Raw genomic sequence first — 17459 nt, 5'->3', positions numbered from 1 at the left:
AGCTCTGCACTGCTCTGCTCTGCAGTGCTCAGCTCTGCTCTGCACTGCACTGCTCTGCTCTGCACTGCTCTGCTCAGCTCTGCTCTGCTCTGCTCAGCTCTGCTCTGCTCAGCTCTGCACTGCTCTGCTCAGCTCAGCTCTGCATTGCTCAGCTCAGCTCAGCTCAGCTCTGCTCTGCTCTGCGCAGCTCTGCACTGCTCTGCGCAGCTCTGCACTGCTCTGCTCAGCTCAGCTCTGCATTGCTCAGCTCAGCTCAGCTCAGCTCAGCTCTGCTCTGCTCTGCTCAGCTCTGCACTGCACTGCTCACCTCTGCTCAGCTCTGCACTGCACTGTACTGCTCTGCTCTGCACTGCTCTGCTCAGCTCTGCACTGCTCTGCTCAGCTCTGCACTGCTCTGCTCTGCAGTGCTCAGCTCTGCTCTGCACTGCTCTGCTCAGCTCTGCACTGCTCTGCTCTGCAGTGCTCAGCTCTGCACTGCTCTGCTCTGCAGTGCTCAGCTCTGCTCTGCACTGCACTGCTCTGCTCTGCACTGCACTGCTCTGCTCTGCACTGCTCTGCTCAGCTCTGCTCTGCGCAGCTCTGCACTGCTCTGCGCAGCTCTGCACTGCTCTGCTCAGCTCAGCTCTGCATTGCTCAGCTCAGCTCAGCTCAGCTCTGCTCTGCTCAGCTCTGCACTGCACTGCTCAGCTCTGCACTGCTCAGCTCTGCTCTGCACTGCACTGCACTGCTCAGCTCAGCTCTGCTCAGCTCTGCTCAGCTCAGCTCTGCTCAGCTCTGCTCAGCTCTGCTCTGCTCAGCTCTGCTCTGCTCAGCTCAGCTCAGCTCTGCTCTGCTGCAACACTGCAGTGCCTGCAAAAGGTATGCAGGGTACTGGGGGGTCTGCTGACATTGAGTCATAGCCTGGAGTATGCAGTGCTGCTCTTCTGATCTCAGTCTGGCTTGCAAGGAAAGGCTTTGCTTTTTGTGCTCCCACAAAATGAAATCGAGGATGAGCGTCCATGCACTGTTAAGTTTTCTGGTGCTGGGGGGCTGATTGGGTTAGCAGCTCTCTGTGACTGCCTCTCACACGTGTGCGTAGATGTTGTCAGCTGGGAATGCCTGGTCACCTGCATTTTATTCCAACTATAACCGTATTTTTGAGAACACTTGCACTATCTTCAATGAGTTTGGGAAGGTTTGTATGCAGGAGCAGTGCAGGCCTCTGAAGGATTTCACTGGCTATGCAGATGTGTTCCTCCTCTTGGTAGCTAAACAAACAAGTGCCTGTAGCATTAAGACTCGGTGATCCATCCTGCTGATGGGAATGCTAAAACCTCTCCAGGGTCAAACTGCACTAGTGAGTGGTCGTGTGTCTCACAGTGTGATCAGATACAGGTGGAGTGACAGGCTGTCAGCCTGCGGCGCTGGGGCTCCAAAGGCAGAAGCCTTACCAGCATTTCCACAGCCTGTCTCCTCCTCGCCGTGGGATGGTCACGCTGGATGAGGAGTGATCAGAGCTTGCTTAGAGGCACAAGGGCTGGGGCATAATCTGTCCCCATGTGCAATGTTCCTGCAACACTGGCTGCATACCCAGCTGGTTGCATAGCTCACTGCTGGTGAGTCACCGCTGAAACAGGAAAATGCTGCTGTTGGCTCCACAGCTGCTTGTTTTTCCTGGCACAGATGGGACTGCTGTCTGTGCAAGGCGCTGAGCAAACCAGAAGCACTGGAAATGTGATTGAGTAGAGGAGCGTTTGCTGAAACTCTCTTGGATCTGCCCTGTCACTCTTGAGTAGTATTGAATGCTTTGCTTTGTTCTGATCTGCTGGCAGGTGCAAACAAGTTGGTCCTGATGAATTGAGAAAATGCTGCTGAGCAACTTAGTACAGAGAATGTTGGCATTTGGGTTGGGAAGGGGGAAGAAAGTGACCAAGGCTGAGGCCCTTCCTTTTAAATACAAGATTAGTGACAGGGCCTTATCTCTTATAGCTGTGGAAGGAGAGGCTTCAAAACGCTGAGTGCTAGCTGATTCTGAAGTTCAGCATTTAAGTATCAGCAGATTTTTATTTATTTATTTATTTTTCTTCAGCCTTTGGGAATGACAGTCTGACTGCTGCTAAGACAGTGTCTTTCTTCCAGCCCCAAAAGGAGATCAACAGGACAGTGACTGCTGGTCAGCCAGCCAGACAGGATTTCCAAGCAAAATAATGGGAAGCCAGCAGTAGCTCTTCTAAAACCTGGAATTAAAGGGCAGTTTTCTGTGTCAATCGGTGTGGGCTTATGAGCAAGAGCATCATATGAACCCAAAGTCATGCATTTATTTATTTGTGAGGTGACAAGATACTTGTCTTGGCAGTAGCATAGCATTTTCAGCTGATGCTTTCTTAGGGGCACATGTATTCCTGCATTTTTCAAATAAGTAACAGTCATGGGGGGTGGGGGGGTAATGCTTCCATCTGTGCTGGCTGCAATAATGGATGTGTGTTAATGCTTGGCATGCTTACAGTGCCCTCATTCCAGCTCATCTGAGGGCTGAGCAGAGCAGTGCCCTGAGCGGGAGGCTGTGAGATGGGGCAGGACCAATGCCTGCCTGCTGGCTGAAGCTGGAGAGGTTTGGGCAGGTGTCTGACAGCAGGGTTTGGAACCATGCTGGAGGACTCAGGGGATCTACAGTGCTGGTAACTTTTGTAATCAAAATGATGTGTTTCAGCTCCATATGAGGTCAGACCTGATGTAAGGACCGATCTGGGGACAGCCCTCTGACTTCTGGCTTGAACCTGCCAAACTGATGGTTTAATTCCTTCTTTCTTCTCCAACCTGTGACCTTTCTAGTGCCTGCCAGTAGCAGTGTCCATCAAATATGCAGGAATCTTTCCTTTTTAAAAAATATTGAAGAGAGTAGTTACACAGCACTGGAGGTTGGGGTTTTCCCCTTTCTTTAATGAGCATCTTCCTCTGCTGTTGGCAGCCTGCTTTTGCCTGGCTGGGACATTGAGGTTTCAATGTGGCAGTGCTGTATTTCAAAAGAACTGGTGTAGCAGAGTCCCATCAACACCACAAACTCTGCTGGGCTTTGTAAATCACTTTTTTTTGGTCACAGTGTGCAGCAGAAGGACAGAAGAATATTGCCATGGAATTATTGAATTTTACTTGTTCTCTTGCTATAGCTGTGTCTGCAGGCCAGCACGACACGTGTCCAGTTACCGTTGCGTTGGCCATCTGCATCCGAGTTGTGCTCCAGGGCTGGCACCAAGATGCAACACGTACTTGGGCTGCAGAGACCAATGGAGGTGGAGGGCCATCATTTAGGCAGCTGCCTCTCTGCAGTAGTTGAGAGAGCTTCATTGCAGGGCGCTTGTCCTCTGCAAAGAAACTGGCCCAGATTGCCCTGGGCTGAGCTCTGCAGAATGTTACGAGTGCGAGTTGGTGTTGTGTGGTGGGGAGCTCTGCTAATTTGCAAGGACCCTGAGAGCTATAGCCATGCAGGTTTGTTGCTGAGATTCTTGCTGCTTTCTCAGGGAAGCAAAGCACTTCCTCTTTGCTTCCTGCTGCTGATGTTGCAGCTTTCCCAGGGAGCTGCAGGCAGCTGTAGCTGGAAGGCGGACCTGGCCGGGTTGCAGCTCTATCGAACATCTTTCCAAACTGCATCAGGAAAATCCAAAGGCTCTGCTTTGGGAAGTCAAGATAAGGAGCATGTTTTTAAAATGCTGACGTTGTGTTGATACTAAAGCATCGTGTTGAACGTTAACGTTTTAACATGTTAAAATGATGAGGCATTCATTTCCCCTTTTTGGAACAAAAAGAGGAAATGCATTCATGTAACAGGGTGTGTTTAAAAAAACAACAACACAAACCTTTATCTGAGGGATTCTGATGTTGTCTCTTTCATTTTCTGTTACTTCCTTATAAAATTATGGGTTATAAAAATGTGCATACATTTCATGTCTGGCCTTTCTCCCAAGTCAGAGCTTTGGGCACAGCTTGTGTCTTTTTTAGTTGGATTCAACAAAAACTGTAGTGTGTTTGGTTTGGTAGGTTTTTTTATCCATTCAAAGTGAGCTGTTTCAACAGCTCACTTATTTAATTTCAGTTACAGAATAATCTTATCTCTGTATTTCTAAAGCCCTGGTTGCTGTAAAGTGGTTGGGCTGGCAGGATCATAGGGCACGTCCCTTGCTAAGAGTTGGGTAATGTGAGGCTGTAGGAGATTCTTCTGTTGTGACTTTGGCTTCTCCTTGTGGTACGGAGGTAAGATCACAAAGTGTGTGAAGCAGGCAGCAATTTGGCTGAATGCAGAAGCTGAGGCTGTAATTCTTAACGATGTTTTCCTAATGCGGCCTTCCTCTTCTGTGACTCTTGCTGATTATAAATGCTTTGGATCCAGCACTGCAATTCTAGCTTTGTTAAAAGAAGCAGAGCCTCCTCTGTTATGTGCACTCACACTGTGCAGGTGCCTGGTTCTGGCTCCCTTGTGGGAGCGTGTGGACCTTTCCATGAAGTCTATGAATTGCTCTCATCCCTGTTTTCTTTGAAGCCTATAACTGTTTATTTTCTTTGATTTTACTTAGGAATGTCCCATTGTCCCCAGCAGGGAGGAGCAGGAAGGAAACGTTTGTGTGAATCCTCGCAGCTCAGCGGTTAGTGAGCGCAGAGCAGGCTGTTACCTCAGTGCTGGCTTTGCTGTCTGAGAGCAAGAGCTGTCTGGAAGCACGGCGCCTGCTGGAACAAAGCAGTTCCCTGGGATGCTTTGGCTCTTCTGTCACTGAGTTTAGCTTGTGCATTGGTGTTTTTAAGTGTTCGTGGTGCAGATGTTAGCGAGAATATGGCGGTCCTGTAAACAGCCCGGAGTTTAAATTGTATTCCATATAAGAAGATAGGCAGCACAGTTGATAAGAGGCAATAATGTACAAAAAGTGGCTTACCGTGCTGAGGGGCATCTGCTCGTCGTTCGTGCGGATTCAGCTCCCTGCAGTGTGGCGGATGGCAGCACGAAGTGAGCTGGTGTGTGTGCTGCAGGAACTCACTGCCTCCTCAAATGGAAGGACAGGAACCTGCAATTGTCTTCTAGCACTAACAGGAAGAGGCAACATGCGTGTTCTGAAAGCTTGTGTGTGTTACCTGGGAAGCTGGAGCAGCTTTGTTTGTTGAGGCTCACAGCCAGCGAGCGCTGTGAGAATTCAGCAAGACAAAGAACCCGAGGCTGCTGCTGCGTTCTGACTCAGTTCTGCTGACTTGAGGTGTTCAGCAGCGTGCTGTTTCTGTGCTCTGTTGGAGATGCCCTGTTTTACTCATGCTGGTAAATTGTTTTTAGGCTTCCTCCTCATGGCTGTTAAACTCCTTCCCATAGCATCTCCTGAAAACAAGATGGGTAGTGGGATATTTTGGGTCTAAAGGATTTGTCGTGGGATGCTTCAACTGGCACAGAGATGAAGTGGCAACCAAGCACTGACAGCAGTGTCTCTCACCTCTGAGATGCATGGCTAGGAGCTAAATCAGCTGTGCGTTCTAGGCAGCTTCCAGCTTTCTTTCTCCCAGGTTGGCGAGCCTGGCCTTGAAGAAACAAATGTGTGTTCATGCCTCAGCACCTGAATAAAAGGAGCAGTTTCTTATTGACTGCATTGGTGGGGAGTGAAACAGTGAATCAGCTGGAGGTGAAGCTATGTGGCGTTGTAGACACTTGGAAGAGGAAATGCTATCGTTAGTGCTGATGCAGTGCTAACAGACTGGACACCTTTAGGATCTGCCTACGTCCTGGACATTGCTGCTTTTGGGGTTTGCCTCCCTTGTGTGCTGTTTCAAATCTGGGCTTTGGGACTGAAGGCCTTGTGTTGAGGAAGGGTTGCCATCTTTTTTTCATGTTTTCATGAAGTTGCATCTTCTGTAGTATGTGAGCCACAGGTTCAGCTGATGAAGAGCTATCCTGGAGAGGATTGCTTCTGAGAGTCTTTGGAGGTACCAAAGACTCTTTGCCATCCTATTTCTGTACTGTTGGTTCATGCTCTCAGGAGCTGAGAACCAGCATGGCAATCTGATGCTGCAACCAGTCCCAGTGCTGGATCCCCAGGACAGCTTTGGTGCTGCTGGGATCTGCCATCTTCCATGGTGCAAGTACAGCATTGCTGGATTCCTGGTTATGTTTCCCTTAAACTGAAAGCATGAACCTGTGTCTAGCAAAGTTTGGGTAATAATGGGTATGCAGTCCAGACAGATGGTAACAGAGATTGAGGTGGTATGGTACTGAGAAATGCAGTGCTTGAAATGAGAAGACACTAGTTAAATGGTGAAGTGCAGCAATCATTGAGAAACTGCAGCGTGGGCTGCTTTTGCTCTTGGTGCTTGCACAGGGATCAGACCCAGCAAGGGCGATGCTCGCACACTGAGCCTGAGTTGCACAATTCTGTGGACTTGTGCAGCACACTTTGGAAACATGCCTAGCTCCAAGAGCCTTGGTCAGCAGGCACTTCTGGATCGGTGTCCAGCTCCAACTGGGGGATGCTGCTGTCCCCAGGAAAGATCTCTAAAAGTGTGCTCCTTGACAGAGCAGTGATGTACACACTTGTCAGGGACTCTCAAGGCAGTGTGAATGAAGATGTCCTGCCTCCTAATTCTCAAATCCTCTGCACTTCTTTGTTTGCTTGCCAAGGGAAATGCTTCTAGTGAATGCAGCTCCTCACACTAGCAGATTGCATTTTGCTGTCCTACAATGAGTGTATGGGGTATGTCAGCAGTATGAATGGCGTATTTAGTTATAGGAACAGTTTTGCTGAATGACATTACTTGCCCTGCCTTCCATGCAGTTTGCAGCTCTCTGCCAACAGGGTGTGCTTACTGAAACAGCGCTGTGTAGACAGCATGGCAGCCAGCAGCAGCACCAAGACCTTCCTCAACCTTCTAAGAGAAGGCCCTCTTAAGTCAGGTGAAGATGCATGGCTCTGGATTCTAACTGGAGCCATCTAAAGCTGCTTCATTGAAACACTGTGAACAGCCTCTTGGATCTGGAAAGCAGAACATCTGCAAAGCAGGCTAATGAGAACCAAACTGAGGAAGCTCGGAGGCAAATGTAAGAGCTAGCCTGTAGCTAGCTAGCTGGTAGGAGGTTAACCAGTTGGATCTTTAAATTATTTCGTTTAGTAAAACAAATGCAAGCACCAAAGATCAAACACTGAAAATGCTAATTGTCTTCAGCTTAGCTTAAAATAGGCTGGCTGGGAAGGTTGGCTTCTCCCTGCTTCCTGTGAGCATGCTCTCTTCCCCATCCCCTCCTTGGCCCTGCTCTCTGCTCCCAAAACTGCTGCAGGAGCCCGCCCCCCTCCTCCCTCCGAATGAGAGAAATTTGTTTGCCCGGAGAGCATTTAGTTCCCCTAAGTAGGGAATTTGTTTTGTGAAGGGAAAGGTTTGGGCTCTGGAGAGTTTATGCTCGCTCTTCCTTTCTTTTTGTTTTTTATTTTTTATTGTAATGATGACATATGGAAACTATTTACACAGGAGCATGCTCCACTGCACTGAATGGAAATGTTGGAGTCCCGGCAGTGTCATTCCGGATGCCTTGTGTAAGCAGCCAGCTGGTTTTGCTTTTTCTTTTTCTTTTTCTTTTTTTTTTTCTGCCTTTCTTTTTTCCCCTCCCTCTTTCCCATCTCAGGGAGCACCAGGGAAAAGTTGCACGAGTGTGGAAGGAAGCTCTGCCATCTGTGAGCAGCTCCATTTGCTTGCTGTCATGCCCCTCACACCGTGAACTTCACCAACCTCTATTTTCTTTTTTTTTTGTGGAGGGAGGTAAGGGAGAAGTCTTGCTATGACGAGTCAGTGGTGTCAGCACTCTGACTCTTTTCCCATTAGTTCCTCATGCTCTCTGGTGAGCAAATCCTGCTACGTGCCAAAATAAGAGAGCTTGGTGTGCAAAACCTGCTTTACAGCTGCACTCACACTTAAAATCCCTTTGTCCAGCAGCAGAACATTCAAACATCCTCCTCTAGGACAGCAGCGGGGAAGCACTGCACAGCAACTGAGATGTGAGCCACCTTCAAAGGGAGGGCAGAGCGCGTGTAGTTCTGCAGAGAGCAGAGGAAAATGCTGTCCCAGAAGTGAAGACTGGCTTTGAGACAGAGGAGTCTCGACTCTGCCTTACCTCCTGCTCACAGCGCTCCTGTGCCACGGCTTCCAAGCCTGCCATCTACCCCAAGGACTGTGGGAGCCCCGTGGAGAGATTCTCCCATCTCATTGACTCAGTACTAATGGTAAAACTGCTGGGGATGTCCTGCAGCACGGAGCAGGGGTTGTATTAGTCTGTGTCATTGTTATCATGGGAGCAGCTGAGGAAATTAGCTAGCTGGAGGGCTGCCAAGTAAACAGTCAGAGATGATCTTCGAATTTATTATTATTTTTTATTATTTGTTGCCCAGATTATGTTCTTGCCTCGGGGATACTGAGCAGCCTTCTGGTACCTGATGGGGGAAGGAGCTGATCCTCAAAATGCAGCTCTGCACTGGAATGCTTTGCCAATATGCTGTTTGTTCTCTGTGCCTGCAAAATGCTGCTGGTGTAGACATGAGGAGGATGTCTTGGTTTCTAGAACTTGTTTGTTTGTTTGTTTGTTTGTTTGTGGCTTCTATCTCTGAGAGCTGTTTAGTATTTACAAACTTGATCTTGCTGGGCCATCCCTTCTGTTAGCTGTGAGTCTTCTGTATGTGAAACACAAAGGGATATCCTCTTTTTTCTTTTTTCTTCTTTCTTATGGTACAGCTTTTCCTTGAGTTAGTCCTTTACAAAGCCAGCTTTGTCTCTGAAAGAATTATTTGAAAATTGGAGGTAGCTTGGCACCTTTTGGTAGGTGCAGCATCCCGGCATTTTGTTCAGTACTGCACAACTTTGTAGATTTGCTCTGATGTCCTTAACACTTGAACGTGTTCTAGTAACACAGTGGCACAGCTGGTAGCCTGGTTTGCACGTCCCTTTTATCTGGAAGAGCTGGTGTAGCCAAGGTGTTGTTGACTCGATACCTCTCAAATCGCAGAAGGTGCTGGATTCCTCCAGGTGCTCATTGTTCCGAGGAGCTGTGCAGGGCCCTGGGCTCTGCTCCTGCAGCTCCACCAGGCAGCCCAGGCCGTTTGGAGCGGGCAGCTCAGGAGCTGTGGTGTCATGCTTTAGAGCTGTGCCAGTAGTGCTACGGCTGGCACAGATGGCTTTGGTACACTGGGAGGAGGCTGGGCTGGCACATGTCGCCCAGCAAAGCCTGGGGACGTTGGGCAGCAGTGGGCTGCATTGGAACTTTCAGGCTTGCAGTGGTGTTTTAGAGAATGGAGAAGCGAGGAAGAGAAGCAGGCTTAATGCTGTGGGAGTGTCAGCATCTGCTCTCACGGCTCAGGTAGGAGGGAGCTTTGTGCGATGTGGGTGGGAGAGGCAGCTGTGCTTTGGCATGGGACTTCCCGACCTTGCAGGGCAAGCAGTGCTATTTCTACTGATGTGCATGTAGGTTTGGGTCAGACTCTTGTAACTCCTGAGGGCTTTCTAGAAAACCTGAATCTCCTGGTTTAGCAAGGATTGTTTTATCATAGAAAAGAGGTGCAGCAAATCCTCAACATGCCTTCATAAGAGAGGAAAAGAATCTTTCTGTCACTTTTCTCTACTTTCCTAACACAAACACAGTTCCTGTGCTTATAAAAGGGGGAAATCAGCACTTTTTGCATTGTCAAGATAATGTCAAGATAATTTGAGACGTTTCCTCTTTGGCAACAGGAGACTATGGAGGATAGGAGTGCCTAAGAGCAAGACTCTGTGTGGACTGGGAGCTGTCAGGTCTGGGGACCTGAGTGCAGGGGCAGCCCTTCACATAGAGCCCCAGAGCTGCAAAATAAAAGTTCCCTTCCCGGAAGAAGAAACAAAATGATGCTATCTTTTTGCATGATACATGATGACTGTAACATTTTTTGGCTTCGTTTTCATGTGTCTTAATAGCACTGAGGCTGTAGAACACAACACTATCAAGTATTGTGGAGTTTATACAGGTGCCCTGCTTAGCTTTCCTGGGAAGGGCACTCAGTGTACATGCTTGGCAGTTGCTTTTTTGCAATTGAATTGTATATTTAAAATGGAATTTTTTGGAAGTCTTGTGCAAATGTTTAATAAAGCATTACTTTATGCATCTCTTAAACAATTTAAAATAAATCTGAGATCAGCAAAATCCATTTTTTGACTTTTTTTTTTTCTTTCATCGGAAGGATATCGGTACTCTTTTACACCAAAAGGAGGGTGCAAAGATGCATTGTTTAACGACTGTGGAGAGCTCTGACAAAATGGGATGTTCTTCTGAAAATACCGTGCCACTGCTGTTAGCGTACCATACAGCTTTTGTTCTTAGACTGGTTTCCCGTGTTGTCTGTAGTCCTCTGCTCCCTTCTTCACTGGACCTCTTATATGCAAAAAACCAGCGTTTCTCTTGCAAGCTCATGTCTACTTAGCGGGTTGCACATCCCCAGAGACCTCTGTTAGCTTATTTCTAGTTTGGCTGCTGGTTGTATTTTGTGAATGTGACAGCACAGATCAGGTCCTGCCTTGCCAACTTAATGGGTTTTATGGTGGTGTAACTGTTAGTGGACAAGGGAAGAGCTGCTGGTCTTATCTGTCAGGACTTCAGTAAGGCCTTTGACGTGGTCCCCCACTAACATCCTTCTCTCCAAATGGGAAACATGGATTTGATGGGTGAACTCTTTGATGGATGAGGAACTGGTTGTGAGAGCATACCCAGGGAGTTGTGCTCGTAGTGGTCATAGTGTCATGGCTCAATGTCGGGATGGAGATCAGTGATGAGTGATGTCCCTCAGGGGTCAGTGCTGGGACCAGTGCCCTTCCAAATCTTCATTAATGACGTTGACAGTGGCATCGAGTGCACTCTCAGCAGTTTGCAGATGACACCAAACTGTGTGGTACACTCCACACCCAAGGGACGGGATCTTCAACAAAGCCAAGCGCAAGGTGTTGCACCAGGGTTGAGGCAACCCCCACTACCAACGCACGCTGGGGGACAAAAGGATGGAGCACAGCCCTGCGGGTACCGGTGGATGGCAGCTGGACATGAGCCAGCACTGCGTCCTTGTAGCCCAGAAACCAACCGTATGCTGGGCTGCATCCAAAGCAGTGTGGCCAGCAGGGCGAGGGAGGGGATCTGCCCCTCTGCTGTGTGCTGTGAGACCTCACCTGCAGTGCTGTGTCCAGACAGGGAGTGCTCAGTGCAGGACAGACATGGAGCTGTTGGAGCACGGCCGGAGAGGGGCCACTAAAATGCTCCAAGGGATGGAACACCTCTCTGCAAGGACAGGCTGAGAGAGCAGGGGCTGTGCAGCCTGGGCAAGAGAAGGCTCTGGGGATACCTCAGAGCGGCCTTCAATATCTAAAGGAGCTGTAAGAAAGGAGACGACAGACTAGCAGAGTTTGTTGTGATGGGAGAAAGGGAAATGTTTTTTAAGTAGAAGAGGGTAGATTCTGGAGAATTTTGTGGGGTGACCTCATTGCAGTCTTTCAGTACCTAAAGGGAGCCTACAAATAGGAGCGGAGTCAACTCTTGGAAAGGGTAGATGACAGCAGGACAAGGGGAAATGGTTTTAAGTTGAGGGAGGGAAGATTTAGGTTAGGTGTCAGGGGGAAGTTCTTTACTATGAGAGTGGTGAGGTGCTGGAACAGCTGCCCAGAGAGGCTGTGGATGCCCCGTCCATCCCTGGAGGTGTTCAAGGCCGGGTTGGATGGGGCCCTGGGCAGCCTGGGCTGCTATGAAATGGGGAGGTTGGTGGCCCTGCGTGTGGCAGGGGGGCTGGAGATTTGTATCCTTGAGGTCCCTTCCAACCCTGGCTATTCTGTGATTTAGATTGGATATTAGGAAAGTCTTCTACAGTGAAGGTGATTTGGTACTGGCACAGGCTGCCTGGAGGGGTGGTGGATGCTCTGTTCCTGCAGACACCTAAGGCCAAGCTGGACGGGGCGCTGAGCAGCTGGTGGAGCTGTGAGTGACCTGTGCATTGCAGAGGTGTTGGCCAAGGGAGGAGCCTTTAAGCATCACTTCCAACTCAAGCAATTCTATATTCTCCTGTGCCAGGAGAACCACTTATTGCATTAAATAAGTTTTTTGATGATTTTCTAGGAGCATTCCGATGTCGGAGTGCTGAGTCCTGGTGTGTCTTTTAAAATTTCCTGTTGGAACAGTCTGTTACTCCGTGTACAAACTGCCAGTTTTCTTGGCTTCTCTGCCATGTCTTGATGCTTATATCTTGTCCTACCACCTTGCTATTTTGTATTCTCCCCAGTCAGTCTCTACTCACTTAATTGCAAACCAATTTTTCTCTTTTTCTCTTTTTGTACTGCTACAGATGGTGGTAGCTACGACATTATAAATGATGCATCCAGCCCTGCTGCAGGGGACTGCTGTGCAAAGCAGAGCTCTGCCCAACACAACTGGGAAATGAACTACCAAGAGGCAGCAATCTACCTCCAGGTGAGCCCTGATGCTTGGTGTGCAGTGCAAAAAATAGTCTTCCGAAGTTACGATAGTTCTTGGTTTTAAGGAGAGGGCTTCAGTCTCCAGGTTAAAAAAAGAAGTAAATAGAAGTTTTAGAAAGGAGTCTGCTCAAAGAATGGGAATATGCCAGAGTGTATCTTGAAGGGTTTTACAAGACATTTGGGGACCACGGAAAATGGTGGTGCTGGCTCTCTGGTCATCCTTCCTCCCTGCTCCTCTTTGTTCTCTTTAAAGAGAGTTGCATTGCAAGTTTAAGTGCTTTGGACCCAGCTGGTTTTGTTGCCTGAGCTGCCGCAGGGTGTCTGATATTTGCTCCTCCTAGCTCCTACCCTGCAGAACTGAGGACTGTTGCTCCCCTGACGGTTTATAACCTCTATGCTAGGACCTTGGTAACACTTCAGCTTGCAACAGAGTGGTAACCCCAGCCTGTCCTGGGCTTGTGTTTAAACTCATGATTATCAGAGATGTTCTGCAAAGCTTCACTGAGTTGCTGCAGTGTCTGATGTTAATGTACGCAGCAGGCTCGGCCCTTCAGATGCAGATTAGTCTTGTTGCTGCCTTGACCAATGTCCATAATAACAGTGTCCTTGAAATGGAGTAGGCATAACTTAAAAAGTATGCAGATTGTTTACGTGAACCAGTAGCTGCAGGCAAACATCCGGATAGGAGACTTTACTGCTCAGCCACGTTTATAATTGCTTGGCTACCAAGAGGCAGAATTTAGACTGTTTTTTCATTCTGCAAATGTGTTTTTTCAGGCATGAATAAGAATGCCCTGCTGATGTAAGCTAGCTCTCCTTTGGAGCTGGGGGCTTGCATTGGATGGAGCTTGCTGTTGCTTTTGTCCTGCTCGCAGTCTGGCTCCCTGACCTGGCAGTGTTTGTTTGCTTTTACTCAGAATGTGAGCTTGCCTGTGAGATGCCAAAATGAGAAGTATTTGAAACTGTCTCCTGAATGAATCTTGAGTGCCTCCCCTCTTAAAGGAGGTCCTGTTTCCTAGTCTTGTTTCTAGTCTTGTTTGCAATCAGTTATTCTGTTGCAGTAGTAATTATTTACCATCCTTACAGTAATTGCTTACCTGGAAATATATTTAAATAAATACATACATGAAACCTAATGAGGTTCAATAAGGCCAAGCGGAGGGTGCTGTATTAGGCTGGGGCAATCCCAGGTGTTTATACAGACTGGGGGAAGACCTCCTTGAGAGCAGCCCTGCGGAGAAGGACTTGGGGGTCCTGATGGACGAGAAGTTGGACGAGAGGCAGTGCGTGCACGCAGCCCGGAAGGCCGTGTTCTGGGCTGCATTAAAAAAGGGGTGGCCAGCAGGGAGAGGCAGGTGATTGTCCTCCTCTACTCGGCTCTTGTGAGGCCCCATCTGCAGCGCTGCGTCCAGGCCTGGGGTCCCCAGCACAGGAAGGACGTGGAGCTCTGGGAGTGGGTCCAGAGGAGGCACTGAGATGGTCAGAGGGCTGGAGCAGCTCTGCTGTGAGGAAAGGTTGAGGGAACTGGGCTTGTTCAGTTTGGAGAAGAGAAGGCTGTGGGGAGACCTCACTGTGGCCTTCCAGTACTTGAAGGGAGCAAATAAACAGGAGGGGAAATGACTGTGAGGGTGGGTGGTGATAGGAGAAGGGGGAATGGTTTGAAACTGAGACAGGGGAGGTTTAGGTTGGATGTTATGAGGAAGTTTTTCCCCCAGAGGGTGGTGAGGCGCTGGAACAGGTTGCCCAAGGAGGTTGTGGATGCCCCATCCCTGCAGGCATTCAAGGCCAGGCTGGATGTGGCTCTGGGCAGCCTGGGCTGCTGGTTGGTGACCTGCACACAGCATAGAAACTAGATGGTCATTGTGGTCCTTTTCAACTCAGGCCATTCTATGATGCTTCAGAATTGAAAAGCATCTCAGCTGTGAAAAAGTGATCTCTTAGGACAATTTCCAAGAGCCAGAAAGTTTCCCTTAGAATAGAATAGATAGAAGCCCCCTGGCTTGAACCATTGGCTCAAGAAACAAGCTGCTGGATGGTTCTATGTGAAAAAACCTGCTCTAAATTCTAAGCAAACAAAGTTTTTTCATAGAAGTGAAAATAGTGATGATGCAGCTATTTAAAATCAGCTGTAGACAATTTGTTCAGATGGAATATTTGTCCCCTTAATATTAAGATCTCTTGTTAAGAGGGAGTGACATATCAGCATAGATATGTGTTAATTTTTTGTGGTTTGTCTCTCTTTTCAAATTCCTTTACTGCCTGTTCTGAAGTTTGTTTTCACACAGGCATCCTACAAGGCCAAGATAAGGAGCAGAGCAACTGTCAGCCACATGCTCTAGAGCTTATCTTGTGTTTTTATGTTCTGTCCTGGAGAAGTTTAATCAAAGAAGGCTGCAGACGTGTGGAAGTGGTTGCAAGTAAATGATGTGCAGTGTTTGTGTTGTGATGTAGACTGAAGTTTGCATGCCTTTATAAAGCCTTCCAGGGCTGCTCTTGTTTTTGAAAAGACTCAAGAGTTTTCAAAATGAAAGTTTGTGGATATTAATGAGCTTCATTGCTGAAATGTGCTTATGAATGGAGGGGGATGCCCCATGCATCTTCAGCGTTTTTTAGTAAGCAGATGAATGTCAGGCTGTAAAGTGAGAGTACTCTGGGAATTAGGTAAAGTTAGGTGGAAAGCTCTGGTATAGCACTGAGTCATTAATGCTGCTCTCTTCTTTTTTATCCCTACTGCCTTAGGAAGGAGAAAATAATGATAAATTCTTCACACACCCCAAAAATGCCAAAGCACTTGCTGCCTACCTCTTTGCACACAATCACCTTTTCTACCTGATGGAGCTGAGTGCAGCGCTGCTTCTCCTGTTGCTGTCTCTCTGCGAGGCACCAGCTGTTCCTATGCTCCGTCTTGGCATCTTTGTAAGTACTTTGGGGGCATAATGTAGAATTCTGCTTGTTTTGCAGGGATGGGTAAGAGTAAAAAAAAAGTTTAAAAGGAGAGGAAGAAGGTAGCAGTAGCAAGAGAACCATCTGGCTTGTTCTGCAAAATGGTTGACAGCAGATATGCCAGCCAACAAAACATCCTGTTTTTTCTGTTTTCATCTGAGGTGCATAGACCAATTTTGAAAGTGGTACCTTTCAGGTTACCAAGTTTGTGCAGATCTTCACTTTTGTAGCTACTTAGAAGCCTTTTTTATTTTTTTTTTCCTTGAGAAAGCTCAGGAGTGTGTATGTGCTTTGATAGGGAGGCTTAATGGAATATAACAGGGGTAAGTGTAAAGTCTTGCATCTGGACAAGAACAACCAGGTACCAGTATAGGTTGGGGACTGACCTGCTGGAGAGCAGCATAGGAGAGAGGGGCCTGGGAGTCCTGGGGGACAGCAGGATGACCGTGAGCCAGCACTGTGCCCTTGTGGCCAAGAAGGCCAGTAGCATCCTGGGCTGTGTTAGAACGCCTGTGGTTAGCAGGTCGAGAGGGGTTCTCCTCCCCCTCTACTCTGCCCCATGAGACCACATCTGGAATATTGTGTGCAGTTCTGGGCCCCTCAGTTCAAGAAGGACAGGGAACTGCTTGAGAGAGTCTAGCTCAGAGCCACAGAGATGATAAAGTGAGTGGAGCGTCTCCCTGACAAGGAAAGGCTGAGGGTTTCTTAGCATGGAGAAGAGGAGACTGAGGGGTGACCTTGTTAATGTTGTAAGTATGTAAAGGGTGAGTGTCGGGAGGATGGAGCCAGGTTCTTCTCAGTGACATCCAGTGACAGGACAAGGGGCAGTGGGTGCAAGCTAGAACATAGGAGGCTCCTAGAACACACTGGTTCTCAGCCTGGGACAAGTTGCTAAACCTTCTCACGTCCTCTCCTCCTGCAGTTGTGAGAACTCCTTTTAACTCATGTGTGTTTAACCTGAAGTTTGATGTCTAACCCTCAAAAAATACAGTTTTAAAGAAGGAATGGACAAGCCGTGGTGTGTAGTATTGGTCCACAACAGTTTCATAAGGTACCACTGTCAGGCACAGTGCTAGGAGCACTGCTGTTCTTGGAGAGAGAATCTGCATCTGCTTTTGGAGCTGCTACTGGCATCCTGAGCGTGTGTCAAGGAGTAAAGGAGTTTGACAGCCTTTGGATCCAAATGTTCCTCAAAATGTGTCAGAGCTGCATAACAGCATTTGAGTTTTAAGGATGGCTAAAGTGAAAGTTGTAAGAAATTTCTGTCTTTGTGATACATTTTGCATGACTCAACAGAGAAGGTGTCCTTTCCTGCTGCCAGAAGCTCCCGTGTTTTTACTGAGCTTGATCAGGACACTGTCTGTCGTTATTTGCAGCCTATTCCAAGAGAAAACTCTTCTCTGTGTAAATTATCTCTGCAGCTCTATTTTGTGCACTTCAGCTAAAAATTTGCAATCCCAAGCTGCCAAACTCACATGCTTCTTGGAGAAAGAAGGGGCAGAAGCATGGCCTCTGTGCTTGTGTTTGTAATCAGAAGCGCTGGTTTAAGCTTTGCTGTATTTTAACAGGTCCATGCAACCCTGGAGCTGTTTGCATTAATGGTGGTAGTCTTTGAGCTCTCAATGAAGATGAGATGGCTGGGCTTCCACACATTCATTAGACACAAGAGGACTATGGTGAAGGTGAGTTCACAGAACTGTGGAATCGTAAAGGTTGGAAGGGACGTCTCGAGATTACCTAGTCCAATTCCTTCTAAAGCAGATTCCGTGCAGCAGGTTGCACAGGAAAGTGTCTAGGTAGGTTCTGAATACCTCCAGAAAAGGAGACTCCACAAACTCTTTGGGTAGCTTGTTCCACTGCTCTGTCATCCTCGAAGTAAACTTTTTTCTCATGTTCAAATGGAATCATAGAATTCTTAAGAGTTGGAAGGGACCTTTAAAGGTCATCTGGTCCAACACCTCTGCAATGAACGTGGATATCTACAGCTTGGTCAGGTGCTCAGAGCCTGGCCCAGCCTGGCCTTGAATGTTTCCAGGGATGGGGCTTGTGCCAGT

General features: G+C 48.0%; 1 protein-coding gene across 1 annotated transcript in view; it reads left to right on the top strand.

Annotated features, from left to right (window-relative positions):
• TPCN1 (two pore segment channel 1) overlaps positions 1-17459 on the top strand; it is a 62604-nt gene that overhangs the window by 21237 nt on the left and 23908 nt on the right. Inside the window, exons 2-4 of the mRNA XM_010720581.3 lie at positions 12333-12457; positions 15202-15378; positions 16974-17087. Of these exons, the coding sequence (XP_010718883.2) occupies positions 12333-12457; positions 15202-15378; positions 16974-17087 (416 nt within the window). The remainder of the gene's footprint in view (positions 1-12332; positions 12458-15201; positions 15379-16973; positions 17088-17459) is intronic.

The sequence above is a fragment of the Meleagris gallopavo genome, chromosome 17 (genome assembly GCF_000146605.3).
Source record: "Meleagris gallopavo isolate NT-WF06-2002-E0010 breed Aviagen turkey brand Nicholas breeding stock chromosome 17, Turkey_5.1, whole genome shotgun sequence".
NCBI classification, from domain to species: domain Eukaryota; kingdom Metazoa; phylum Chordata; class Aves; order Galliformes; family Phasianidae; genus Meleagris; species Meleagris gallopavo.
This window is presented reverse-complemented; position numbering and strand designations above follow the sequence as displayed.